General features: G+C 48.3%; 1 protein-coding gene across 4 annotated transcripts in view; it reads left to right on the plus strand.

Moving 5' to 3' along the window:
- The window catches only part of MICAL3 (microtubule associated monooxygenase, calponin and LIM domain containing 3), a gene marked incomplete at both ends in the record, with an annotated part of 127,667 nt that overhangs the window by 41,139 nt on the left and 59,531 nt on the right, over positions 1-26,997 (plus strand). For all 4 annotated transcript variants that reach the window (XM_080705673.1, XM_080705674.1, XM_080705675.1 and 1 more), the window contains one exon: positions 25,775-25,970. In XM_080705673.1, coding sequence (XP_080561799.1) covers positions 25,775-25,970 — 196 coding nt within the window. The remainder of the gene's footprint in view (positions 1-25,774; positions 25,971-26,997) is intronic.

The raw sequence follows: 26,997 nt of genomic DNA on the forward strand, positions 1-26,997 counted from the left end.
TATGAGATGTGTCCATAATTCCAACTACTGAGAGGTCCTGAGGCCCAAGGCACAGCCCCAGCTTGTTGACATTGCAGGGGAGCCATATAGCTGAGTGGAGTCGGCAGGGCCCTGTTTGGTCTCAAGCAACCACTTACAAACTCATATACAAATCAAATATCATCAGCCAGTGCCAGAAACCATGTAAGAAGGAGGCAGTAGAATTTCCATGATGGCAAAGGAAGAATTATTATCTTAGCCTTCAAAAGAGAGGTCCCTAGAGTTGCTACTTTCTCATAGTAAAGAACTACTGTGAGCCTTGGGGTGCTTATTCTGGCCAAGGGGGAGCGTGCCCAGCGTCTGGGGCAACGTTTGGAGCCTGAGACACAGCCAACCCATCCAAGCCAGCTGAAGCGGGTTCCTGCCATGGCACGTGCTCTTATGCTCTGAGATGTTTGCCAAGTGCCTGCAGGTGGGACCAACATTTGATAGCCATATTTAAGCCAGGTAGGACTTCGAAACCTTGTATGGCTTTCAAATGCTTTGTGGTCTTCCTCCTGAGGTTCTGACAGCCCTGCGCCATCGGCACCCTCAGAGCACAGGAGGAGCTCCACTGGAATGCGCCTTTTGTCGAGTTGAGGGACCCACTTTTTTAGTCCAGGCCTTATTATAGCAGAGATGGGTTTTCCAAGGAATCTGTTTTGTTAAGCACTGTAAGAAACTAACCTTTCCCTGTGGGTACCAGAGACATTGGTTAGGAAGGATGAAACGCCATGAAGTTTGTCCTTCCTGAACAAGCTCATTGGCCTGCTTTCCCATCTTGTTCTGGTTCCCTTTCTGACTAATTGAAGGCATAATGGATTTCAGGTTTTTAGGAGTTCTAAAGAATTAAGGATTCTGCAGAAAAGGAAAGAATGTTCTACAAAACAAGGAGAAAAGATGAAAGTTGGCATTGTGGTTAGAGAACCAGAACAGCAAGAAAGAATGAGCCTCCAGGACATCTGAGGACCTGTGGTTCTTGGTCCTGAGCTAGGATGTGACTCGTCAGTTAGATGTAGTGTCCCAGAGGTACCCAGCCTGAACCCCTGCAGGGGGTGAGGCAGGCGCTGTCCCTGGTTAAGCTGACCTCAGGCAAGTGGAAGGCCGGACAGCTGAGGGTTGGCGGGCTTTGCTCTCTGCTGCTGGAGCCCAGGCTTTGGAAGCTTGAGCTCTGAGTCCTGAAGATGCTCCAAAAACCGCCGCTTTCCCTGGGACCCAGCTTCTCCTGGCTGCTACAGAAAAGGAGCACAGTCATGGACGGTATTTTGTAGTTATCATGAAATAGATTTCTTTTTCTCCTTTGATAGAGATTTCTTTGTTTAAATCCCAAACCAAAGCTTTGAGTACATAACTAGAATTTCTTTGGGAAAAGCTTCAGAAAAGCTCAGGTGTGCATCCCGGAGGGTGTGTCATATAGAGCGAGTGGTCACTGGCCCAGATCCCAGTGCGTCTCCTCTCCGCACCCTCAGCCCAAACTGGTGCTGAGTGAGTGCAGACTGACCTGTCATGACTGAACCGTCCTCCCCTGCACCTCGGCCCCAGGAGGGCAGCCTGCTGGGCAACGTTTGGCCCAGCTGCGCCTTTGCCCTGAGCCTCTTTTTGTTGTATTTCTTTCTTCTCCCTTGTGTCCTTTTCCCTTCTTCCAAAACAACTGCTGTTGCCAAAAAACAAAACCCCAACGTACCCCACCAGTTAAAAGAACCCGCTACAGGCCTGGTTTGAAGTGCTGTCTCTCTCTGGTAACCTAATCTGTAACTGCTGGTGTAATCTAGCATGCGGGGACACTGTTTACAGTATTTCTGTTTGTAATGTGCTTTTAATATAGTAATCCTTGTTCCTGTTTTCAAACCTGTAAATGCTTTATCTCCAACCTCCTAGACTCACTGCTATGGATTAGTGAACCTGGCACAGATTTTCTTGCCCTGGCTTCGTAGCACCTGCCCTGGCCTTAGGGAAAGCTTGGACAACGATAGGTAGAGAAAGAAAAACCTCGCATGGGCTTCCTTTCCCCTGGGACAGGAGGCCCTTAGGTACAAGTGTTTGGGATTCTTATTACCTAGAGAAAAGCCCATTTTATCTCCTATAGTGGACAGCCAGCAATCAAGTCAGGGGGCCATGGTGGCAGAGAGGGCAGAGAAGCATGTCTTTGTCTCTCAGGGTCTCCTGTCTGGGAACATTTGCACAGCTGACAGCAGAGAGCACACCAGCCGTGTCGGGCTGTGAAGAAGATTGTCCTACCTAGAGAAGCTCAGGTGCACAGGTGGCAGTGCCCGCTTCCTGTCCCCGACACCCCTGGCGCAGTAACCTTTGGGTTCCACAGTTTGGATCCTGAACGGTCCATTAGAACTGCAGGCATTGCCCACACCAGCCAGAAGAATATAGCAAGCTATACAGAAAATAAAATTCAACTCTGGGGCTAGGAAATCTTACAGCTTCCCAGGTCCTTTCCTTAGGCATTTTTGGAAAACCGAGCAGAGAATTCTGCAATACAGCCTTTGTCCCCCATCCTACTCCAAGTTATAGTTGAGCTGATGGTAATGTGTGAATGTTTATATATACATACATATCTATGCACACATATATATATGCAAATGTATATAGGTTTAGTTTCAATACATGGATAGATATTTATTTATATATTGTAACCTAAATAATAACAAAGCCACTACTGGAGCTTCTCATTCCTTGGTTCTGGAAACCACGGGACCTTTTACACTGGGAACCTCGACCCTTGTCAGGATTTGAGGGACCACAGCGGCCCGAGAGCAGAACACCTGTGGAGGCGGAGATTGGTGGGGTTGGGAGCTTCAGAAAATGAACACCACACTCCCCCCCCTCCCCCGATAATTGAATTAGGAGCAAATTAATAAGGCAGGAGTCCGTTGCCGGAGGGGGCCACAGAGAAACTAGGGCCCCCTCACCTCGTTTCCTGAGGGCCTTGACTGCTGGCTCCGAGGGGTAAGCTACTTCTGCCTTCTGCCATCTGTCCGTGTCGCCTGCACCTCCGGCTGCTCCTGCGGGACAGTGGAGCTCTGAGGCATCCTAAAAGGCCCACCCTGCCCTTGTGGCCTGGCAGGCGATTAAAGGGCCCATCCTGTTTCCCACAAGCCATTCACTTGGGCGGGGCAGGAAAAGAGGGCAGTGAGCAGGTTCCCGGCCAGGGCTCGAAGCAGCCGGAGCAGGGCGGATCCACTGTGCCACGGAACACGCCACCTGTCCACCCGCACCTCCCCTAAAGCTTTTATTTTTGCCCTTGTTTTTAACCTGTGCTGTTGTGAGTTTTTGGTGTGTTTCTTTGTGAGTTTTTTATTTAATTGTGTAACTTTGTTTTTGCTGTTACTGTGAAACCAAGGTGTTGTGCTTTTAAGTTTTTTTTTTTAACAAATGTTACATTCTTATTTAAGAGAATAAATTCCAAACAATCTTCAGGTTTCTGAGTTTTTCTTTTCCTTCCCTTTTTCCTGACTGGAGGGTGGGGAAGGGGAAACCCAGGCAGCGGGAGGGGGTCAGTGAAAGGACACAGAGGGCCGTGAGGACCAGGTTGTCGTCTACAAATAATCTAACAGTCCATTAACTCAAGGGCCCTGTTTAGGGAGTTGGTGTGTTGCAAGGTGTTTTTCTTTGCAGCAGCTGTCAGTAGAAGAGAGCGAGAAAGTGTCACCTGTGTCCCAGCTCAGCCAGCCAGATGAGGGCTCTGTAGGCCAGGCAGATGGAGGGCTAGACGTCCCACCGGCAGCCTGAGCTGCCATGGCAATGTCGAGCCGCCCACCTTCCTCCTGTTTCTGACTGTAGCTGGCCCCTGAGGGGAGCCAGGACCCGTTAGGCGCCCCTCTGCATCTCGAGGCTCTCTCCCGGCTGCCCTCAGGTGCAGTGACATGCTCCTGAAAACCCTGCAGCCCCTTGCTCTTTCCTCAGCTGGCATCTCTTCCACACTGTCTGCCGGGACCCGGACGCTGAGCTAGGATTCGTAGTTCTGTGTGGCCACTCTCTACCCTGGAGGGATGGCCTACATTAAGAAACAGCTTGTCGCCTTTTCCTGGCCTCAGCGGTGGCTGCTTCTGCCACGGCGGCATTCTCACCACCAAGAGCGCTGACCCAGCTAAGAGGCCTCGGTGGACAAAGCCATTCCCAGCCGATTCCAGCCCCACAGGGCTGTGGGAAACAGGGGTGTCCTGCTATTAAAAAGACCTCTCTTGCCAGGCGTGGTGGTTCACGCTTGTAATCCCAGTACTTGGGAGGCTGAGACAGGAGGAGGATCGCAGCTTCACAGCCTCATCAACATAGTGAGGCTCTCAGAAACTTTCCAAATAAATAAGATTGGGCTGGGCTTAGCTTAGAGGTAGAATGCCTCTAGGTTGAATCCCCAGTACCAAAAAAATTAAAAGGCCTCTCTGGCTTCTGTCTGTCTACCTTAGAGCAGCCCTGTGGGAACTGGAGGTGCATGGGGCCTCCCCCTGGAGTGGCGCAGCCTCTGGGCCTCCCAGATGTGCTGAATACTGCTCCCTGTTGTGGCACTGTCTGGGCTTCCATTTTAACTTCAGAGGGTTCTGATCAGATTCACCCCGGCAGAGCCCGAGGGCCTCTCTTGGTTCTCATTTCTGCTCCTCCGTGGGTCTGTAATCCTGTTCTCCTTTCTCTGAAATGGTCAGTGTCCTGGCGCCTGCAATAGAGAGAGGAGGGACGGGGTGGGGGATGCATCGGAAACAGTAAATGGGCCCAGAGGCAGGGATGAGGCTGGAGGCCCACATGTGCGTGGTCTTCTGAGCCTTTCTCCTGTGGCCGTCCCATCTCCCAGTCATAGCGAAGGAGGGCCAATGAACCCCTGCTGGTGCAGTTCCGTGCAGCCTGTGAAGAGTGTGGGAAAATATCCTGAGGAACTCAGGTGCTCTCTGAAACTTCTTGAAATCCTTTCCTTTTTCTCACCAATTCCCTGGCAATTTTCCTAATTAAGATGTTCCTAAGTAGGGGTGCTGTGGCTCAGACACAGGAGGACAAGCCGTGAAAATGGGCCACTCTATTTTCACACTGAAATGTAGGACAGGCGGATGCTGTGTAGGACCCAGGCCCCCAAGTGTCCCCGCCCCCCGGGGGTACAAATGGAGGAGAAAGGCCTGGGAAGGGCTTTTTAAAACATAATAGCTAGAGAGATTTCAGGCAGAATCCTCCTAAATTTCAGCCCCTTTCACAAAGCTCTGAAACCTTGTCAGGATTCCAGAACCTGGCCTCACCTTGCAGCTTATGCAGCCAGCAAGTGCCAACAAGTAGATCGTACACACCGTCCTAACGAACGAGGGGGAGGGCGTCCTGTCGGCCCTCCCGCCTAGGTGAGGTCATGGGGCGGCCGCTGCCTCGCTCCACCCCTTGGTGTTCCGCGTGTGTGTCGGCTGCCCACACCTCTTCCTTTACAATCGCTCCTGTCTCTTGGCTGCTTACGTTCTGGAGGGAGTAGGCTTGCACAGAAACACCTTCCATGCGCCTGGGAAGAGAGGCCAGCCTCCAGGCATCTGGCTCTGCAATTACTTCCGGGTTTCAGGAGGCGCACAAACACCGTCTCCCTTTTACTTCCTGTGGGCCAGCTTCCTCGCGGCTTTGCACAAGCAGTCTATAAACATCTTCTAGATGTGTCTTAGGTACTTTAATGGATCTCCAAGAGGGACATTGGCCAAGAGGTTGAGTCACTACCAACACTCCAACCCTAAGTCAAGGTGGCTGAACTCAGTCTTGCTGTCGGTTTCTCCCAACAGTGCGGTGTATGCACAGGTGTTCCCCAAATGTGAAGAAGGCTCACACCTGTCACAGAGGCCCATTATTGATACACAAGGGAAAGTTTTGGGGAAACTAACGCAGAAAGGGGGCATGCAGCCCCAGCTTTGTCTTGCTCCAGACTCTTTTGGGACTATGTTAGGATAATTACTTGAAGAATTTTACAGGTGGAGTTGGAATTTCTCTTGTCTGTTTGTTTTCTTCACCCCTGCTTTCTTCTATACTTAGCTGACTGTGCGTGTATATTAATCACATGAAACTGCCCCAAGTGTGACGACTAAGTCACTGACTTCCTTATTCTGTAATTCTCTAAATCCCAGAATTATTCCCACTTTATCAGTAATGTTTAGGAAGCCTCATCTGATCTCTTCTACATTCTCATGGGAATTGTTTGTCTCTAGTAATTATGTTAAGTCATCACTGTCACCAAAAGAACTTGAGGCCCTCATGCCCAGTGCCGCCCACTCCTCAGGCTCTGAAGCCCGTCATCTGCTAGGCTTGGACCATCCCCGCACCTTGTGCTACCGTGGCCCTAGCAGAACCCAGCTAAAAGGGTAAGGGCCCTGAGTTCTGGTGACAAGTGCGACTTAACACAAAAACAATGAGGGAAGAGGCGGGCGTGGTGGCGCACGCTTGTAATCCCAGCATTCGGGAGGCTGAGACCGGAGGATCACCGTTCATGGCCAGCCTCAGCTACTTAGGCCCTCTGCAACTTAGTGAGACCTTGTTTCAAAATAAAGTATAAAAAATAGGGGAGGGGTTGTAGCTTGGAGGTTGAATGTCCCTGGTTCCATCCCCAGACCCGCAAAAAAAAATGATGTAAGGACAGAGCCACCAGGCAAGAACAGGGCACCGGGGCTTTAGTGGGTCTTGGTCTTTCTCTGCAGACACATATCAAAGATGGTCTGTTTTCCCGGCAGAGGCAACTAAGTGTGTTCTCAGGCCTTCTCCTGCTCTTTCAAGGGTAAGAGAGCAGAATGCTGCAGCAGTGAATTCCACAGACAGGATCCTCTTGGCACTCGGCACCTGCTTAGAATTCAAACCTGAAAAGGGCAAGTATGATTAGGAAGGCTGTTACGGGGAACCTTAGAGAAAAGAGTTTGTCTAAGAAGCTGAACCATCGCAGTTCACAGACCAGGCTCAACCTGATAACCAAGGAGCAGCTGGCATCAATTATAACAGGATTATCATGGCTTATTTATTCTTGTTTTCCTGTTGTCTGGGACTAAGTCAGGATCTAGAAAGACCAGGTTAGAGACCAGCTCCGCGATTATTTTCCCACCATTTACCAACTTGTAACTAACATGACAGGTTCTTTTTTTAAAAGCAAACATTCTCTCCTAGAGTTTAGTCTGATGTGAATAATTAAACCATCTACTCGCCTTCCTCTTAGCTGGGCCCGCCTTTCTTGGGGAATTGGCACTGGCAGGGACACAGGAACGTTGGGATTCAGGGAGGAAGAAAGGTGCCCTGGGGTGATCCTGGCAAAAGTCTTCAGAGGCTCAAAGAAGCAGCCGGCACCAGGCACCTGGGGTGAGGGGATATTAATGTGGATATTAATCTTCCTGGTTTTGCTGTTGCCAAGAACCAACAGCCACCCCACCCCCATGCTGCAGCAAATACCCTGGCGAGGGGCTGTTTCCATGTGCATCCAAAGGAGCCCTTATTCCTTCTGAAGTATTAGCCTCAAAGATAAAACAGTGTGCCGAGCCCTGTTGTCTGGCCTGTGGTTAATGTTAGTTAGCATGCCACAGTAGCCCTTGTCATATTAATGCATAGAAAACCACATAGGATGCCAGGCATGGTGGCACATGCTTATACTTGGAAGGCTGAGACAGGAGGATCACACAGGTTCAAAGCCAGCCTCAGCTACTTAGGCTCTCAGCAAATTAGACCCTGTTTCAAAATAAAAATATAAAATAGGTCGGGGGTGTAGCCCAGAGGGAGGGAGGTTCCATCCCCAGGACCACAAAAAAGAAAAAAGAAAACCATGAAGGAAGGAAAAGGACAGCCATGGCAGCAGCAATAACTGATACACAGCACTTGGTGTATACCAGACGCCGTCTGCAAGCTTTATGTATACTGCTCATTTAGCCCTCGTGCTTCTGGAGATGGGGAAACAGAAGGTCACGATCAAAGCTACCTAACTAATAAAGGTAGAGTGGGGTGAGTCTGTGCCAAAGACAGTGCTGGTCACCCACTGTGCCGTACAGCTGTGCCATACAGCTGCCTTCATGCACTCTCTGAGGACACTCGGAGAGAGGAAGAACGCTATTTGTTTAGTGTTCCCTATTTAGGTTTCCGTAAATATGCATGGATGTCTGTATAAACCAGCAAGTGTGTGTTTAATTATGCCTAGAAAAGACATGTCTCCCAGTTTCTCTGGTGATGATCCCCAAGGCTAAGAACATGGTTTTGGAAATACAGGAGGGAAAGAGCAAAGGTCTGTAAAAGAGGAGGAAATAAAAGAGATTAATGAGGAGAATAGCCATGTGAACTTAGTATAAGTAATATGAAATGGACTGTCTCCATCTTCTCCACAGCAGCCCTCTTTGATCATCTCAAATAAAATCGAGCCGAAGTCCATATTATTAAGAGTAAGCCTGAGCCAGGTGCAGTGGTGCATACCTGTAATCCTAGCATCTCTGGAGGCTGAGAACAGGAAGATCACAAGTTCAAGGCCAGCCTGGGCAACTTAGTGAGACTTATGTCTCAAAATAAAATAAAGGCCGGATGTAGTTCGTGTAGTGTGTGCCTAGCATGTGTGAAGCCCTGAGTTTAGTCTGCCATGCTATCGCCCCTCCCCCCAAGCCAAAAAAGATAAGAGAACAGCTGGTGAGATTCATCTTTGGGTCTCCTTTAGTTCCTACTTTGGCCTCCCACACAGGACGGACCTGGACAGCACGAGGGGTGTGTAGGTTGCCACACGTGGCCTTGAAGGGGATGAGCAGATTCGCCTGTTGTAAGTGGGGTTGCGCCGGAGGTGGTGAGAAGTTCACATGTCTGATGTAGCCACATGCACTCATCAGCCAAACATCTCTGGGTGTCCTCTCCCTGAACAAGCCAAGAGCTGTCTGATCAGCATGGCAGTATTTCATTGGTCCTTCACAGTTTTCCTTACCATTATTCAGGGCATCCCATGTTGACAACAAAGGTGAGGATCTGAGAGCTCACTGCTCTGTGTTCTTAAAACACCCAGTCCCATCAAGCCACATTCAGAGTGTGATGGGTTGGTTGGCTGTAATGTAGTGTGCAGGCCTATAATCCCAGTACTTGGGAGGCTAAGACAGAAGAATCGAAGGTTCAGGGCCAGGCTTAGTGACTTAGCAATGTACCATTTCAAAATAAAAAATCAAGGCAGGCCTGGAGGCTGAGACAGGAGGATTGCAGGTTCATGGCCAGCCTCAGCAACTTAGTGAGACCCTCTGCAACTTAGTGAGACCCGTTCCAAAATAAAAGAATAAAATAAGGGGTGGGGGATAGCTTAGAGGTACAATGTCCCTGGCTTTTATCACCCGTACCACACACACACACACACAAAAAAAAACAAATAAAAGGGGATGTAGCTCAAAGGTTGACTGTCCCTGGGTTCAGTCCCCAGTAACAAAAAGAAAAAAAGACCAGAATCCAGCCAGGCAGGGCAACACATGCCTATAATCCCAAAGCTTGGGAGACTGAGGCAAGAGGATCGAGGCCAGTGTGCAGTAACTTAGCAAGACCGTGATGGGGAGTATAGCTCAGTGGTGAAGCGCCCTGGGTTCAGTCCCTAGTACCACACAAACAAAGGAACAGAATTCCTGGTGTTCTGTTCTTGTATCCCAGCGAGTTGTTCTGCATGTATAGAACATGCTCGCATTCTGTGTGACCACAGCCTCAGAGCGCTGAGCTGGATCTGAGCAGAACCAGCAGGGAGCTTGAAAACAGAGAGCACCAAAACTTCAGTTCTGCGCCTTGCCATCTTTGGTCAGGAGCTTTCTGAGCCATTTTCTCTATCTATAAAATTATAAAAGGAAGGTGAAATGGTACCTGGTCCTCTCTACCTGGTCAGATTAAGCTAAAATGTATGAAGCTTGTACTTAAAAGAATGACAGGAATATCAAATAGATTGTTATTGGTAAGGATTCCAGAAAATGGTGGATACTTGGAGACAGTAAATAAGTAGTTTCTACTGCCTGGCCCATGGTCTCCCTCACAGGTCTATGCCAGGTTCTGTGGGGTTAGGCAGGATGACCCAGGGGGATATATTCCTAACCAGCTAAGATCTGGGGAAACAGACCCGGCCAGAGAGTTGACCTGCAGTGCCTGCCAGCTCTTTTAAAGCACTATTAAATCGCTGCAAGCGCTTGGCTAAATTTGGCATTGCTTTTTCTTTGGCCTGCATGGATGAGATGTGAAGTCATCTATTAATTCCTTGACACCCTGGGGGCTTTTCACTATAGTAATGAAAGCATAAATAATCCTACATCGAGTTTACATTTGGCTAGATTTCCAGCCCCTGACCTGCAAGACCATGGTCGGCGTAAAAGTCTTAGGTAGAGTGAGGGTTACACAGGGTCCTAGTACCAGCCTGGTCTGTGCTGGCTGGATCCACAGCTCCACCCCACCCCTACCCCCAGAAGCCTGATGCTACCTCATGGCCCATTTGCAGGGGGGGGAGCCTGATTTCCACTTTGGGATGAACGGAGCAGAGAGCAGCAGTCACCTAGCTGCTGCTCATTCTGCAGCATTTTTCTTGGAAAAAGGAGCTCCAATCCCAGGCTGGCCCATCAGCCTGTATTCCCAGTGTCTGTCCTCTCACCCAGAGCCTCTCAGTCTCTAGGCACTAACAGTCCTTTTCCAGGCCAGTCTCGAATGACCAAACAGATGAGAAGTGTAACTGAGAGACATGTGTATCGGGTGATAGTTGTGGGTATTACTGGAGGCAGTTTTAGTCCCTTTCCAAAAATGTTTCAGAATGCTATTACATATGAGATGTTATATCTTTAAAGGGAAAAGAAAGGCATCAGAACTAACTTTCATTTAGAATGTGGGCTTGCTCTCCATTGACCCAAGATGTTGAAAATCACTTTCCTGGATCAGAGACTAAGCCCACGCTGGGTCCGTGCCGCTGGCCACGTGCGGGCTGCTGTGGAGTCAGCATTGGGCAGTCTGGACTGGCAGTACCAGAGGCCCTCTGCTCTAGGAGATGGGGGATTGGGATTTAAGTCTGGCCTCAGTTGCAGAGCGCTTGTTAGCATGCACGAGGCTTGAGCGTGTTGCCCTGCACTGACAAAAATAAAAATAAGCCCAACATCTTGGGAAAAGATTATCAGCTCAGGACCTCTTCTGCAGTTTGTGGTCCTTCTCTGCCCTCCTCCTCTTTTTTTTTTCTTTTCCCTTTTTCGTGTGTGTGTGTGCGTGCGTGCGTGTGTAGGTGTGGTACTGGGGGCTGAACCTAGGGGCACTTTAACATCGATTTACACCCCCAGCTTTACAGGCATGCACCGCCACACTTAGCTTTTCCTCCTCTTGTCCTTACTGGGTCAGGTCCTCCAGTATACAAACTCTCCCGGGAACCAGCCTGCTCTCCACCATGAAGTGAAGTAATGATTTAAGGGATTCGGTTCATTTGAGGACCTTGATGTTGAAGGTCTCTTAAGCTATTGGCATACTCGGAGTTTCTCCCTGGGCACTAAAGGAAGGTTGAGTGTCATGTTAGACCTGCCCTTTTCATTGGGCTGGTATTTCCCATTTGTTCCTGGGTCCCTGTACAGTGTCGAGCTATCTGCTTGAGAGATGGGATAGTCTTATAGATTGTGTTAAGATGAAGAAATATGAGAAGACTATGAGCATAAGGTGAAGAATGTAAGCATATTCTGAGTCCAAAATAGTTTCTTAAAATTATACTGAAGTAAGCTGAGTATGGCAGCACACACCTGTAATCTCAGTAATCTCAGCACTTGGAAAGCTGAGACAGGAGAATCACAGGTTCCAGGCCAGGCACAGCAAGTTAGTGAGACCCTCTGCAACTTAGCAAGACCGTGTTTCAAAATAAAGTAGAGTTGAGGTATAGCTCGGAAGTAGAATGCCCCTGGGTTCAATCCCCAGTACCAAAAAAAAAAAAAAAAATTATTAAAGCTGGGCGTGGTGGTGCACACTTGTAATCAATCCCAGCATTTGGGAGGCTGAGACAGAAGGATCACACAGGTTCAAAGCCAGCCTCAGCTACTTAGTGAGGCTCTCAGCAACTTAGTGAGACCCTGTTTCCAAATAAAATACAAAATAGGTCTGGGAGTATAGCCCGGAGGTAGAAAGCCCCTGAGTTCCACCCCCAGTACCCCCCCACACACACACACACAATTGTACTGAAGTATTCTTCTCCCTTAGACACAGGATTAGAACTTTTATCCTGATGACTTATTCAAAACATTTTCATGAATATCTATCCCGCTGCTCCCCTTAATACTGGGGAGCAGTATCAAAGATGACTGAGGAATTTCCTTCCACAGCAGAACCTCTGCTTGGGAGGTCATTCAGCCTCTGAGCAGGAGAGAGGCGCTGTAATAAAGCATGTGGCACCGTGAGCAGTGTGGATGGCACTAGACAAAGTAGGAGAGAAGGGCCTCAGAGCCGTCACCCCATGTAGCCATCCTTCCTGCCCCTCGGGATTCCGGAGGCCAGCCCACGGCTGCCTATGCGAGGGACCCGCCATTTAACTGTATAACCTACATTAGCTAGTAACAGTCCAGACGCCTTGCGTAACAGTTGTCCTTTCTGACATCCCCTTGCTCTGTGACGTGTTCCAGGTGTACCCACACTTCCCAGCAACAAAGAAATATCTTTTGGGTGGGATGACCCAGCTGATGGATAAGGATCAAGCTGACTTTTTTTTTTTTTTTTTTTTTTTTTTGGCGGTACTGGGGTTCCTGGAAACTCTTCTACCTCCAGGCTACACACTCCCAGACCTATTTTATATTTTTATTTGGAAACAGGGTCTCTTAAGCCAGTGTGGCTGGCTTTGAACCTGCGTGATCCTCCTGTCTCCGCCTCCCAAGCACGGAGATTACAAGCGCGCGCCACCACGCCCGGCTCAAGCTGACTTTTATCTGTAAGATACTATAACCCATGAAGAAAATATTTCCAAGAGCCTTACATGAAGCCAGGTGCAGAGGCACAAGCCTATAATCTCAGGACGTGGAAGGCTGAAGCCTGAGGCAGAAGGATCGCAGGTTGAAGACTGGCCTCAGCAACCTTGTGAGGCCCTGTTTCAAAATAAATAGGGCTGGGGGTGTAGCTCAGAGGTAGAATGCCCCTGCATTCAATCCCCAGTACCAAAAAAAAAAAAAAAAAAAAGGAGTGCTACATATATTCTGGCAATATTGTTTTAAATGAAGAGTAGGGTGTATACCTTAAAAGAAAGTTGCCCCTCTGCCATGTCCAGATACATTAATGTTTGTGAAAGGGAACCTTGGGGAGATACTGTAGTAATAACGGAAAAAATAACATTAAATCTGATGAGGCCAATACTAGCGCCTTCCTCAAAGCACTGGTGGGAGCACTCCCTGCTGGTGGTTTTTCCTGGTATAGTATAGACTTATTCCCTGATGGGTTTTCTGCTCCTTAGCCCATCATGTACTATTTCACTCAGACTTTCCCAATTCTTCTGGTAATTAAACCGCTCCAGTACAACTGAGCTGAGCTTCCCCCCTTGAACTCATGAGACCCGCCTGCTTTTCTCGGTACCCCTACATAAAAAGTTACCCCCAAGTGAAAAATGTCTCACGCACAGGGGCAATCAGAAATTTCATTCTGGGCTAGAAGTGTAGCTCAGAGGTGGAGCACTTGCTGAGCCTGGGTGAGGCCCTGGGTTTCCTTCCCAGCACCAATTAAAAACAAAACAAAACAAAAAACTATCCTGCATGGATGAGAGGAAGGAATGCCAGCTTTGCAATACTAACCTAAGGTTTCGTCTTGGCTCTGCCCATTTGAGCCTTTGGATGTGTTACTTAGTATCGCTGAGACTCAGAACACTTGATATCATACAGGTTGAGTCTCCCTAATCTAAAATCCCAAACACTTTAAAATATGAAACTTTTTGAGCACCCACATGCAACCACAAGTGGAAAACTCTGCAGTATGACACTTTGTTTCATGAACAAAATTATTAAAACTAATGTATAAACCAGGCATGGTAGCTCATGCCAGCAATCCCAGTACTTGGAAGTCTAAGAAAGGAGGATTGCAGGTTTGAGGACAGCCTCAGCAAGTAGAGAGACTTTTATCACCCTAGTGAGACCTTGTTTCAAAATAAAAGTAAAATAGGACAGGGAGTGTAGCTCAATGGTAGAATGACCTTTAGTTCAGTCCCCAATAATAAGCATGTGGGTACACACATACACACACAAATAATAATAATAATAATAATAATAATAATAATAATAATACATAAAATTACCTGTATATAGGGTATATATGAGACATAAATGAATGTTGTGTTTTGGGTTTTATCTCCAAGATACCTCATTATGTATATACAAATTTTCCAAAATCCAAAAAAGTCCTTAAATCTAAAGTACTCCGGATGCATCAATAAAAAATTTTTAAAAAGCCAGGCGTGGTGGCGCATGCTTGTAATCCCAGCATTCGGGAGGCTGAGACCGGAGGATCACGGTTCGCGGACAGCCTCAGCCTCAGTGAGGCCCTCTGCAACTCAGTGAGACCCGGTTTCAAAATAAAGAATAAAAAAAATAGGGCAGAGGGTGTAGCTCAGAGGTAGAATGTTTCTGGATTCCATCCCCAGACCCGCAAAAAAAAAAAAAAAAAAAAAATTAAAAATTAAAAAAAAAAACAACAGAGTACTCCGGTCTCAAGCATCTCATATAAGGGACACTCAGTTTGTAATAGCAATAATAGGGTTTACAGGAGCGTCGTGACAGTTCAGTGTCCAGCCTAGGTAACACACCTGTCATCGAGCATGACAGGAAGCTCCTCAATAAATGGTGCTTACTCCCTCGCCTCTTCAAAAGGAAAGACCTCATGCCATATGATCTTAGAAACGTTTTGTAAACAGATTCCCTGCCAGTAGGGAACCACAGAAGAAGTCTGTTGGAGGAAAGAGGCCAGGCCCGCTGTGGCTGGGTGCTGAGGTTGCATGCCTGTAATCCCAGCCAAGACAGGAGGATCACAGGTTTGACACCAACCTTCACAATTTAGTGAGACCTTGTTTCAAAACAAAAACTAGGGCTGGGCGTGGTGGCGCACGCTTGTAATCCCCGCGCTTGGGAGGCAGAGACAGGAGGATCGCGCAGGTTCAAAGCCAGCCACGCGCGCTGGCTTAGGAGACCCTGTTTCCAAAAAAAAAAAAAAAAAAGTTAAAATAGGTCTGGGAGTGGAGCGCGGAGGTAGAAGGGCTTCCAGGAACCCCAGTACCAAAAAACAAAACAAAACAAAAAATAGGCTGAAGGCCTAGCTCAGAGGTAGAACACTGCTGGCTTCAATCCCCAGGATGCCCCTTCTCCCCTAAAAATAAAATAAAAAATAAAATAAAATAAAAAGAGCTGGGATTATAGCCCAGGGTTCAAGGCCCAGTACAAAGGAAAAGTAATCAGCCTGCTGTGGCAGTGACTTGGAAACGTCCATTTCACTCGCAACTCCAACATGGCACTGTGCTCGGTGTCCTCTTAGAATGAGAAAATAGCTGTCAAAGGGACATCAGTGAGAGCCCAGTCAAGCGGAGTTGGCTAAGGCAAGTGAGCCCAAGACGAAGGAAGAGCCTAACCAGGTGTCCTATGACAAGAAAGGAGGGCTCTGCAGGGCCCAAGTCTGTCCTCCCTGGGTGGGGTTTTAAGCTGCACGTGTTCCTCTGCTAAAAATAGGCCAAAGCCCTCTTCCTGCAGATACCAGGTGCACTGTGCAGCCCACTCCAGTAGTGACGAGGTTCCCAAGGCAGAGGGTGACCCGCGCCATCAACTTAGATACCTCAAGATGGCCCCCAAGCTGAATGGTGTTTACCCTGCCCACTTTTCAGATAAGCAAGAACTATGAGAACCAAAGCCCAAAGCAAGATAGGGGAGTCATTCTGCACTATACTGTGACCGTCCCAAATCACTAGGGCCCACTTGGCTTCATGCGCGCCAAAGGGAAGCAGATGCTAGGAAGCCGGCTATTCAGTGGGAAAGTGTCTCTGGACGACGTAACTGTCCTGTTGTAGAACAGCTACGTCTCAGATGGCTTTGTCCATGTATCTCCGTACACAGAAGCTTGGTAGGATGTAAAGATACCATTTCCAGCTCGCTCAGGGAGAAAGCAATATTGAGGCACAGATGCCCTTGCAGCAGCCCTGCAATGCTTAGTTCTCTGGGCAATGAGAGGCACCCCAACTTCTCGGGGTGATTTTGTGGATGTGGCTGAGGCCAGCTTATCAGGCAGTGTCAAAGTAAGTCACTTTGACAATCTCTGCTGCGGGTCCAGGGATTTTATGCTGCTAACCTCATAACTGTCTTCAGGGGTTTCATCTTCCTTATCATCTCCCTGAGACCTTGTGGTTCAGACTTGGCATGGATGTGTGGGGAAGGCATCCAAAATGACTAGCTAATCTTTCTTAGAAGTCACAGCAAAAACATCCGTATTTATTTATTTATTGTGGAATTGGGTATTTAACCTAGAGGCATTCTACCTTCTATCCACAACCGCAGCCTGATTTTGGGGAGGGAGGTCTGGGGATGGAACCCAGGGGCATTAAACCTCCGAGCTATACATCCTGCCCTATTTTTTATTGTTTATTTTTTCAAACAGGGTCTCACTAAGTAGCTGCGGCTGGCCGCAAACCGCAATCCTCCGGTCTTAGCCTCCCCAATGCTGGGATTACAGGCATGTGCCACCATGCCCAGTGATTGACTGATTGGTTGATTGATGCTGGAGATTGACGCCAGGGGCTTCACGTGCTTCAACTGAGTACGTCTCCAGCGCCTCCAGTGATCTTTGTTTGAGTATGTGTAGGTACTAGGGATTGAACCCAAGAATGTTCTACCCTGAGCTTCAGTCCTTCCCCTATTTTATTTTTATTTTGAAACAGGGTCTCACTAAGTTGCAGAGGCCTCACTAAGCCATCTAGTAACTTTCGATAAAATAAACAAATGTAAAGAAGCAACCTGAAGGAAGAACCTCTGTTGCAAAGTGGCAGCAGCAGGCATGTGCTGCTCCCCAGATGGACCATCCATTTAAAATCACGGGGCCATTTTTTTGATGGAACATGTTCTTGACACCTTTTACCCACCCTGGGTCATTAGTCCCTCCTAGCAGGTCTGTGACACCCATACTTCATCAGAATATCGGCTCCCCCAGGGCAGCGGTCTTGTCTGTTTTGTCACTGGGGTGTCTGAGCACCTGGCACAGTCCCTGGCTGGAAGTAGGTGTGTCTATATTTGCTGAATCAATGGTACAATGGATGGGTTCCTGCAACATCCTACTTACAGAGAGGGAAAATACGATGATCAATCTCAGTTCACTTTACCTTTCCTAAGACCTTGTCAGGTTTCATTCAAGCTTTTCCAAGCTAAAAAAAAAAAAAAAAAAAAAAGTTGATCTGAACCAGGTATGATGCACGACTCTAATCTCAGTACTTGAGAGGCTGAGACAGGAGGATTGCGGGTTTGAGGCCAGCCGTCACAACTTAGTGATTGAATTACTTAGTGTTTCAGTTACCAAAAAGGGCGGATGGCGTACTTAGAGGTAGAATTGCCCTTGGGTTCAATCCCCAGTAACAAAACAAAACATAAAGTTGATCTGATTGAAGTAGGGGGTGGAATAGTCACTAGAGGACAGGAAGAGGAGCCGGGAGGAAAGATGGAGTCAGATAATAGGAGCCCCAGAACGGCGAGACAGGAGGAGTCAGCCCAGGCTTCCACAGCACCACAGGGTCACTGTAGTCTACAACAATTTATTTTCTGTTCTGAGTAACCAGAAGAGTCCAGAGGTTCTCAACACATGGAAATGATAAATGTGTGAGGAGATGTAAAAGCTAATTACTGAGTGGGGCGTGGTGGCGCACGCTTGTAATCCCAGTACTTGGGAGGCTGAGACAGGAGGATCATGAGTTCGCGGCCAGCCTCAGCTACTTAGTGAGACCTTTGGCAACTTAATAAGACCTTGTTTCAAAATAAAGAATGAAAAAATATGGCTGGGGCTATAGCTCGGAGGGAGGATGCCTCTGGGTTCAAACCCCAGCACCGCGACCCCCAAAATGAAAGAAGCACTAATTACTCCAGTTTGATTATTACACACTGTTGACAGGTTTATAACTATCATACTGTAACCCATTAATATGTACAACTCTTCTGTATTGATTTGAATTTTTGTGGTATCAGGGATTGAACTCAGGGGCATTCTACCTCTGAGTGACACCTCCAGCCCTATTTTATCTATATTTTGAAACAGGGTCTCACTAGGTCAGTGAAAGTCTCACTACTTGCTGAGGCTGTCCTAGAACCTGTGATTTTCCTGTCTAAGCCTCAAGTACTAGAATTACAAATGTGTACCCCCATGTCTAGCTGGTTTGAAATTTAAAAAAAAAAATTTTTTTTTTTTTTTTAAAGAGGAATGGAAGCCAGGCATGGTGGCGTACGCTTGTAATCCCAGCATTTGGGAGGCTGAAACCAGAAGGTCGCAGTTTACCAATAGCCTCAGCTACTTAGACCCTCCACAACTTAGTGAGACCCTGTTTCAAAATAAAGAATAAAGCCGGGCTTGGTGGCGCACGCTTGCAATCCCCGCGCTTGGGAGGCGGACCAGGAGGATCACGCAGGTTCGAAGCCAGCCTCGCTGGCTTAAGAGACCCTGTTTCCAAATAAAAATATAAAAATAGGTCTGGGATTGTAGCCCGGAGGTAGAAGGGTTTCCAGGAACCCCAGTACCGCCAAAAGTAAATAAATAAAAATAAAGAATTAAAAATAGGGCAGGGGGTGTAGCTCAGAGGTCAAATGTCCCTGGATTCCATTCCCAGGCCTGCAAAAATAAATAAATAAATAAATAAATAAATAAATAGCCAGGCGTGGTGGCGCACGCTTGTAATCTCAGCATTCAGGTGGCTGAGACCGGGGATGGCGGTTCGCGGACAGCCTCAGCTACTTAGTGAGGCCTCTGCAACTCAGTGAGACCTGGTTTCAAAATAAAGAATGAAAAAAAATAGGGCAGGAGGTGTAGCTCAGAGGTCGAATCTTCTTGGGTTCCACCCCCAGACCCATAAATAAATAAATAAATAAATAAATAAATAAATAAATAAATAAATGGAATGGAGAAACAGGCCAGCTATGAGTTTGGAGCAAAGGGAGATAAAGCCCTGGAGCGTTCCGATTCTCCTGTGATGCCCACAGTGTTTGAAGCTCTAGTGTGCTCAGCACTGGGATTTTGTTGCCACTGCAGGGGGAGGGGGAGAAAAGCTGCCCGCCAAGGCCCTGGGCAGTACCATCTCCATCCCTCACGTCTCTCCAGGAATCAGACAGATGTAAATAAAGGCTCCTGGCAGCCCTTGCACATCAGCTGAGAGCGGGTTGTCTGGTTAGGAAAAATGTTTCTTCCCGGATGATGTACGGAGCTCGTTCAGGCAGTGACTATTCCAAAACAGAGCCTCGGGTCAGGCCCAGAGCCCTTTTCCTATTTAGGATGCGGCCCTGATCCTGGGAGCTATTTCCTTTTGGTATGTGCAAGGCTTTTATTGGCCTCCTCGTGACCTGAGAGCGGCCTGCCCCGACTTCGCGACGTTTCAGCCCTGGAAATTATGCCACATCTTCCATCCCACTTTTAGCTGGAAAGCGCCGGGAGGCTGCTGGTGCTCCTCATCATGGGAACGGAGGGCCCGGGTGGGTCTTGACCAGCCGCCCGGACCCCTTTGACTTTCTACACCAGCTTCGTCTTTGAGAGACAGCGTCTCAACTGTGTTGCCCAGGCTGCCTAGCTGGGCTCAGCCATCCTCCTACCTCAGCCTCTCAAGTAGCTGAGACTACAGGTGTGTGCCACCACACCCTGCAATATTTCAACCTGCTTTCCTGCAGTCTCTTCTGAGTTTTTGTTTTGTTTTGTTTTGTTTTGTTTTGTTTTTGTTTTGTTTTCTTTTGCGGTACTGGGTATGGAACTCAGGAGCACTCTACCTCCCAGCTACACCCAAGCCCTATTATTTCTTCTTTATTTTAAAACAGAGTCCCACTGAATTGCAAAGGGCCTCACTAAGTAGCTGAGGCTGTCCTCGAACTGCAGTCCTCCTGTCTCAGCCTCCCAAATGCTGGGATTACAAGCGTGTGCCACCACGCCCGGCTTTTGAGTTCTTCCTTTAGCTGATGGGTGTTACGTGCTTGTCCCAGTGTTCAGGACGCTGCCTGGGCCCCCTATTCTCGTTTCGTTGCTCCCGAGTCTGTCTTCACTGTCTGGCTAATGTGACATAGTCCCTTGCCCAGGATGGAACCAAGAACGCTCGTCTCATTGATTTATTTAATTTTTAATATTTCCCATGGCACTCTGAGGTTATGGGCTAGGAATATTAGGCATATCTGACAGTTGGTGAATTTCGAGTACTTGCCAAGTCCCCTCTGAGTTCCACCTTCCCTTGGAAAAGCAACAGAGCCCTCGGGGGCGCCTGCCAAGGCACTCCCTCGTCCCTGAGCGCCGGGGGAGAGCTGGCGCTTGTGCGGACCGCCTGTGGGATTGAACAGCAGAAGTGGCTGTGCTTCCCACCTTAATTTTTACAAAATCTCCAGCAAGCCACTTCTTAAAGTCGGTGTGGCCCAGAGCCTCCTTTCCCTAGGGCCTGATGTGTGGATGATCTGAGTGCTTCTGGTTTCATTTTTTGGTGGTTGTAGCCAAGCCCAGAATTAGATCAGTGTTTTGCCTCTTGGCCTCGGGCTTTCGGCCTGGACTGCCAAGTTCTGATGCTTGATGATCCATTTGTCTACAGAGCTTGTAGACTCTCCAGAGAAATAACACCAGGAGAAAGGCAGAATTGCCTGTAGTTTCAGATGCCGGGTTCTCTGCGCCAAGACACTTGGTGAAATTCCAAATCCTTCATATCGAAAGTCATAGTGGGTGCAGATGACAGCACAGAAGAGGGCCCTGTGTGGACATGTACCTTTCCTCTCCTCTCTCTGTGTCCTAAGTCTGGGGGCAGCATGTTAATATCTGGAATTACTGCCTTTCTCCTCGGAGTCCACTCGGCTCCATTGCTCACAAGCTGTGTGACCCAGTCAGCTTACTTAATGCCTCTGACCTTCAGCTCTTTATTTGTGAAATGATGATGCCTACTTCACAGAATTTAAAAATAAAAAAAAACTAGCGAGGGCATGGTGGCACATGCTTGTATTCCTAGTACTTGGGAGGCTGAGACAGGAGGATCGAAGGTTTGTGGCCAGCCTCAGCTTAATTACAACTTAATGAGACCCTATTTCAAAATAAATAATAAAAATTAGGACTGGGGATGGGGCTCGGAGGTAGAATGCCCCTGGGCATTGAATGAGGCAGTGGTATTAAATTACTTTTGATTTTAATGCTGGGAATTGAACCCAGGACCTCTGAGTTATGCCCTGAGCCCTATTTTATTATTATATTTTTTAAAATTTTGAAACAGGGTCTCACTAAGTTGCTGAGGCTGGCCTCAAACCTGTGATCCTCCTGTCTCAGTCTCCCAGGTACAGGGATTCCAGATGTGCACCACCACACCTGGTTTACATTTTTTATTATCATTACTATTTTTTGTTTGTTTGTTTTTTGTGTTTTGTTTTTTGGGGGTTTTTTGGTGGTGGTACTGGGGTTCCTGGAAGCCCTTCTACCTCCAGGCTACACTCCCAGACCTATTTTATATTTTTATTTGGAAACAGGGTCTCCTAAGCCAGCGCGCGCGGCTGGCTTCAAACCTGCACGATCCTCCTGCCTCTGCCTCCCAAGCATGGGGATTACAAGCGTGCGCCACCACGCCTGGCTCATTACTATTTTTATTGTGTGTGTGTGTGTGTGTGTGTGTGTGTGTGTGTGTGTGTGTGTTACTAGGGATTGAACCCAGGGGCACACTACCTCTGAGTTACCCCCCCAGCCCAATTTTATTGTGAACTTTGAAATAGGGTCTTGCAGTGATGCTGAAAGTCTCCCTATTTGCTGAGGCTGGCCTCAAACCTTGGACCTTCTGCTTTAGCTTTCCAAGAACTAGATTAAGGGCATTCTCCACTGTACTTGGCATCAGTGCCCTTTTCTGTATTTCCGTGGTACCACCTGCGTGCCTCGGCCATGCCCCGGATGAAAAGCCACCTACAGCGCTCTCCCCGGAACAGCCAGGCTCTTTAAGAGTCACCTCTCTATCTGTGTTTCGCAGGGCTCTAGGGAAATTCCTGGCCACAGTATGCGTCACCCGCTAAGACAGACTTCCCCAGCGTCCTCCTGAGGAGCGTTAGGTATATGTTTTCCCTGAAGCGATATTTCTTACTCCATTTTTCCCCCCATCTTTTCTTTGTCCATCTTAAAAGAAATACCAATTTTTATTTCATTTTCGTGGAGTTCCCAGGAAGCTTAGACCTGGGTAGTTGTTTTACACTTTTTTCCTTTCTGATCTACTTTCTGCTCAAGAGTGGTGGTCAGCAGTACGAGATCAGGAGGAAAGAGTCAGTGTGTTGAGGGGGTGGCTCCTTGGCCATCTCCTCTTTATTCTGTGAGGACCCTGGGTTTGGGGGAGAGCCCAGAAGACCGGTGTGGGGTGTCACGCCGCACAGTTGGGGCCTTTCCTCTCCACAATGGGCAGGTTGGCAGAATGCTGGGATGTGTTTCGGCCACGTGGCTCCCTGCCTTTTTTGTTGTTGTTGTTGTTGTTGTTGTTGTTACCTGCGGTGCACGAATTTCTTAATCTTACACATGCCCTCCTCCACCATCGTAGGTTATGCTTTGGGGACCCTGAGCTCAGTACTGAAACTGAAGCAAGGATGTTTAAAGTAATACTCGCAGCATGGCGTAGCGATACACACTTGTAATTCCAGTACTTGGGAGGCTGAGACAGGAAGGTTGCAGGTTTAAGACCAGTCTCAGCTACTTAGCGAAGTTATGTTTCCTAATAAAAATAAAAAGGGCTGGGGTTGTGGCTTGGAGGTAGAACATCCCTGGGTTCAATCCCCAGTACCAAAATAAATAATCAACCCCTAAGATAGAGTGAGTGTGTGTGTGTGTGTGTGTGTGTGTGTGTGTGTGTGTGTGCACGCGCACACACGCACGCAGGGTACAGGGGGACCTAAGCATTGTGTTCAGACCCATTGTTAGACAGTTACCTAGATTCATAAATGAGTGTGCCACCAGAGCTTGCTTTTTAGTGAAGAGTCGAGTAAACTTGCAAACCAAAGATCCCAATTATTCTGGCAGATGCACTAAGTTAAGACTTTACCTGTGCCTCTCTGGATTCATGAAAAGACTCTAAATACCACTAGAGAGGAATTCAAAATACTGTATACAAAAAAAAAAGAGAAAGAAAGTGCCACACATACAGGTCATTTCTGTATAACCTGCCATGACACAAAAATTACTAAACCAATAAATTCCTTATCCCTTTCCTTTAGTCAGATTTCACCTGAGCAACCACCCGTCACACACAGCCGTGTTGGTAGGACATCGCATGCCAGAGCGCAGCATTATCCCTTAGTGCTTGGAGTGTCGTGGAAACCAGGGACGTGCCCTGGCCAGGACACAAGGACGTTCATGACACTCCCCAGTGTTCCTGCCTCGTCCCCTCCACCTCACGACCGCCCTCCTTGAACGCCTAGTGAAAACTAGACGCAGGCACACATCACTGCAGTAGCTGATGTGCCTGATCCCACCTGCCCTTGTCAGGTGGCTGTTGTCTGTAGTCCAGAGCAAATGGGTACCACATTCCCACGCAGAAACACACGTGGGGACACTGTTACAACATCAGATGGATTGCTTAACTCTTATTTGCTGAATCTTGCCTGTGTGCTAGGCTGAAGTAGCAGAGGAAGAAGGTAACTGATACGCCTGCAGCACAGAGTCAGCCTACATGCACCCCTATAATTTTATTTACTATTTATAATTTTATTCACTATTCACCATAGCCCTGGAAGGGGGAGAGGATTGTCCTTGTAGACCAAGACACAAGCTCTGAGTAGTTACATAATTTTTCTAAGAACTTCCAGCTGGTCACTGGTGGAGTCAGGGTCTGACTTGGGTTGATCTGGCTCTGTACCTCTGTGCTGCGTTGTGTTGCAGGGATACACCACAGAGTACATGGTGGCCTCCTCTGACCGCACCAGGATAGTAAGGAATACTGAGAAAGAGTAATGAGCCCAGTGTGGTGGTGCACACTTGTAATCCCAGTACTTGGGAGGCTGAGATAGGAGGATCACAGGTTCAAGACCAGCCTCTGCAATTTAGCAAGACCCTGTTTCAGAATAAAACATAGAGCCGGGCATGGTGGCGCATGCTTGTAATCCCCGCGCTTGGGAGGCAGAGACAGGAGGATCGCGCAGGTTTGAAGCCAGTCGCGCGCGCACTGGCTTAGAAGACCCTGTTTCCAAATAAAAAAATGTAAAAATAGGTCTGGGAGTGTAGCCCGGAGGTAGAAGGGCTTCCAGGAACCCCAGTACCACCAAAAAAAAAAAAGAATAAAACATAGAAAGGGCTGAGGTGTAGCTCAGAGAGAATGTCCCTGGATTCGATTCCCAGTAAATACCTCCATGAAAGCCACTTAGCTCATGGCAGAGAGAAGAGCTACCCGAAGGGCCCGGCCACGTCGCTTCACCCCGCCAAGGCACTGTGGCTGGTAGTGTTGTCTCTTCCCTCCACCTGACCCTGAGTTTGGGAGGGAGGGAGCAAGTGTGGACGGGCAGCCATTGTTTCTCCCTCTTAGGGTGGTTCCAGCCTCCACCAGACCTGTGACTTTTGTTTTTTGTTGTTGTTGTTGTTGCAGTACTGGGGATGGAACCCAGGGGCATTCTACCTCCGAGCTACACCCCCAGCCCTCTTTTTTATTCTTTAGTTTGAAACAGGGTCTCACTGAGTTGTAAAGGGCTTCACTAAGTAGCTGAGGCTGGCCACAAGCCGTGATCCTCCTGTCTCAGTCCCCCAAATGCTGGGATTACACCACGCCCAGCTTGACCTTTTGACATTTTTGACTTTCAGTCCACCTCATGTTGTGACTTTGCAAGAAGGCTATCTGTTCATTCTTTCTTATTTATTTTTGTGGTACTGGGGGTGGAACCCAGGGGCATTGTACCTCCAAGCTGCACCCCTAGCCCTGTTTTTTTTGTTTTGTTTTGTTTTTAATTTTTGAAACAGGGTCTCGCTAAGTTGTGAAGGGCCTCGCTAAGTAGCAGAGGCTGCCCGTGAACCATGATCCTCCTGTCTCAGCCTCCCGAAAGCTGGGATTACAAGTGTGTGCCACCACGCCTGGCCTTTCTTTCTTTTTTAAAATGTATTTGTGGGGGTGAGTACTGGGGATGGAACCCAGGGGCATTCTACCACTGAGCTACATCTCCAGCCCTTTTTTTTTATTTATTTATTTATTTATTTATTTATTGCGGGTCTGGAGGTGGAACCCAGGGGCATTTGACCTCCAAGCTACACCCCCTGCCGTATTTTTTATTCTTTATTTTGAAACCAGGTCTCACTGAGTTGCAGAGGGCCTCACTAAGTAGCTGAGGCTGTCCGTGAACCACGATCCTATGGTCTCAGCCTCCCGAATGCTGGGATTACAAGCGTGCGCCACCACGCCCGGCTTATTTATTTTTATTTTGAGATAGGGTCTTCATAAGTTGCTGAGGCTGGCCTCAAACTTGTGATTCTCCTGCCTCAACCCCCTGAGCATCTAGGATTACTGGCATGTGCCCCCACACCTGGCTGTTGTCCGTCCTTCCACAGAAATGAGTACTGGCCACCTTGGCTGTCTGATGCCCTCTCCCTCCTCCACCCACCTCCTCCATCTCCCCGCAGCTTGTGTTCAGGTTCTACATGTCTTCATGGCTGTGCGTCTCTGCTCGCCTTGCAGGTTCCAGCGTGAATGGCCTGGAGGAGCCCAGCATCGCCAAGAGGCTGAGGGGCACCCCTGAGAGGATTGAGCTGGAGAACTACCACCGCTCTGTGAAGCGGGAGGAGGAGCTGGAGGAGGTGCCCGAGGAGACGCAGGCCGAGCACAACCTGAGCAGCGTGCTGGACAAGGGCACTGAAGAGGACGTGGCCAGCAGGTCAGCAGGCACCCACGGCTTAGCCGCCACGCTTCCCCGGGCAGTGGCCGCCCCACAGCTCCCACCCTCTCAGGGAGGGCCGCGTGGAACCTGAGTCGGGGTTGCCTGGATCGGAATCTTGGCTTTTCCTCTTTGCCGCTACAGAAGCATCGGCAGCCCAGCCCTGTGTGCCTCAGTTTCCTCCTCTGTAAAGCAAGGCTATTATTAGGGCCTTCCTCATAGAATTCTCAGGAGGGGTAAAGGGAGACAGCCAGGTGTGGTGGTGCACATTCTTAATCCCAGGACTCGGGAGGCTGAGACAAAAGGATCACAGGTTCAAGGCCAGTGCATGGTAACTTAGCAAGACCCAACTGAAAAGTAATAGCTGGGCGCAATGGCAAATGCCTCTAATACCAGTATTTGGGAAGTTGAGACAGGAGGACAGGTTTGAGGCCAGCCTCAGTAACCTAGTGAACACCTCAGCAGCTTAGCACAAGCCAGTTTCCAAGTAAGACCTACAAAGGGCTGGCAGTGTAGCCAAGAGGTTGAATGCCCCTGGGTTTAATCCTCAGTACCACAAAATAAATAAGTGATGGGATAGGTAAGTATAATGTGATGAGAACAGTACTTGAATGCATTTAGCTGAGTAGACAAGAACATGTGTTTTGTTACTATTTATTTATGTATGTATGTATTGTAGTTCTCAGGATGGAACCCAGGAGCTTTTGACCTCTGAGCTATACCCCCAGCCCTATTTTATTCTACTTCTGAGCTACACCCCCACCCCTTTTCATTTTTATTTTGAAACAGGGTCTCACTAAGTTGTGGAGGCTGGCTGCAAACTTGGAATCCTCTTCTCTCTTTTATTTTTTTACTTTTAAAACAGGGTCTCACTGAGTTGCAAAGGGCCTTGCTAAGTAACTGAGGCTGTCCGCGAACCACAATCCTCTGGTCTCAGCCTCTCGAATGCTGAGATTACAAGCGTGCGCCACCACACCCAGCTTGGATTCCTCTTCTCTGAGCCTTCCAAGTATATAAGTGTGTGCCA

The sequence above is a fragment of the Muscardinus avellanarius genome, assembly GCF_963383645.1.
Source record: "Muscardinus avellanarius genome assembly, chromosome: 11".
NCBI lineage: Eukaryota > Metazoa > Chordata > Mammalia > Rodentia > Gliridae > Muscardinus > Muscardinus avellanarius.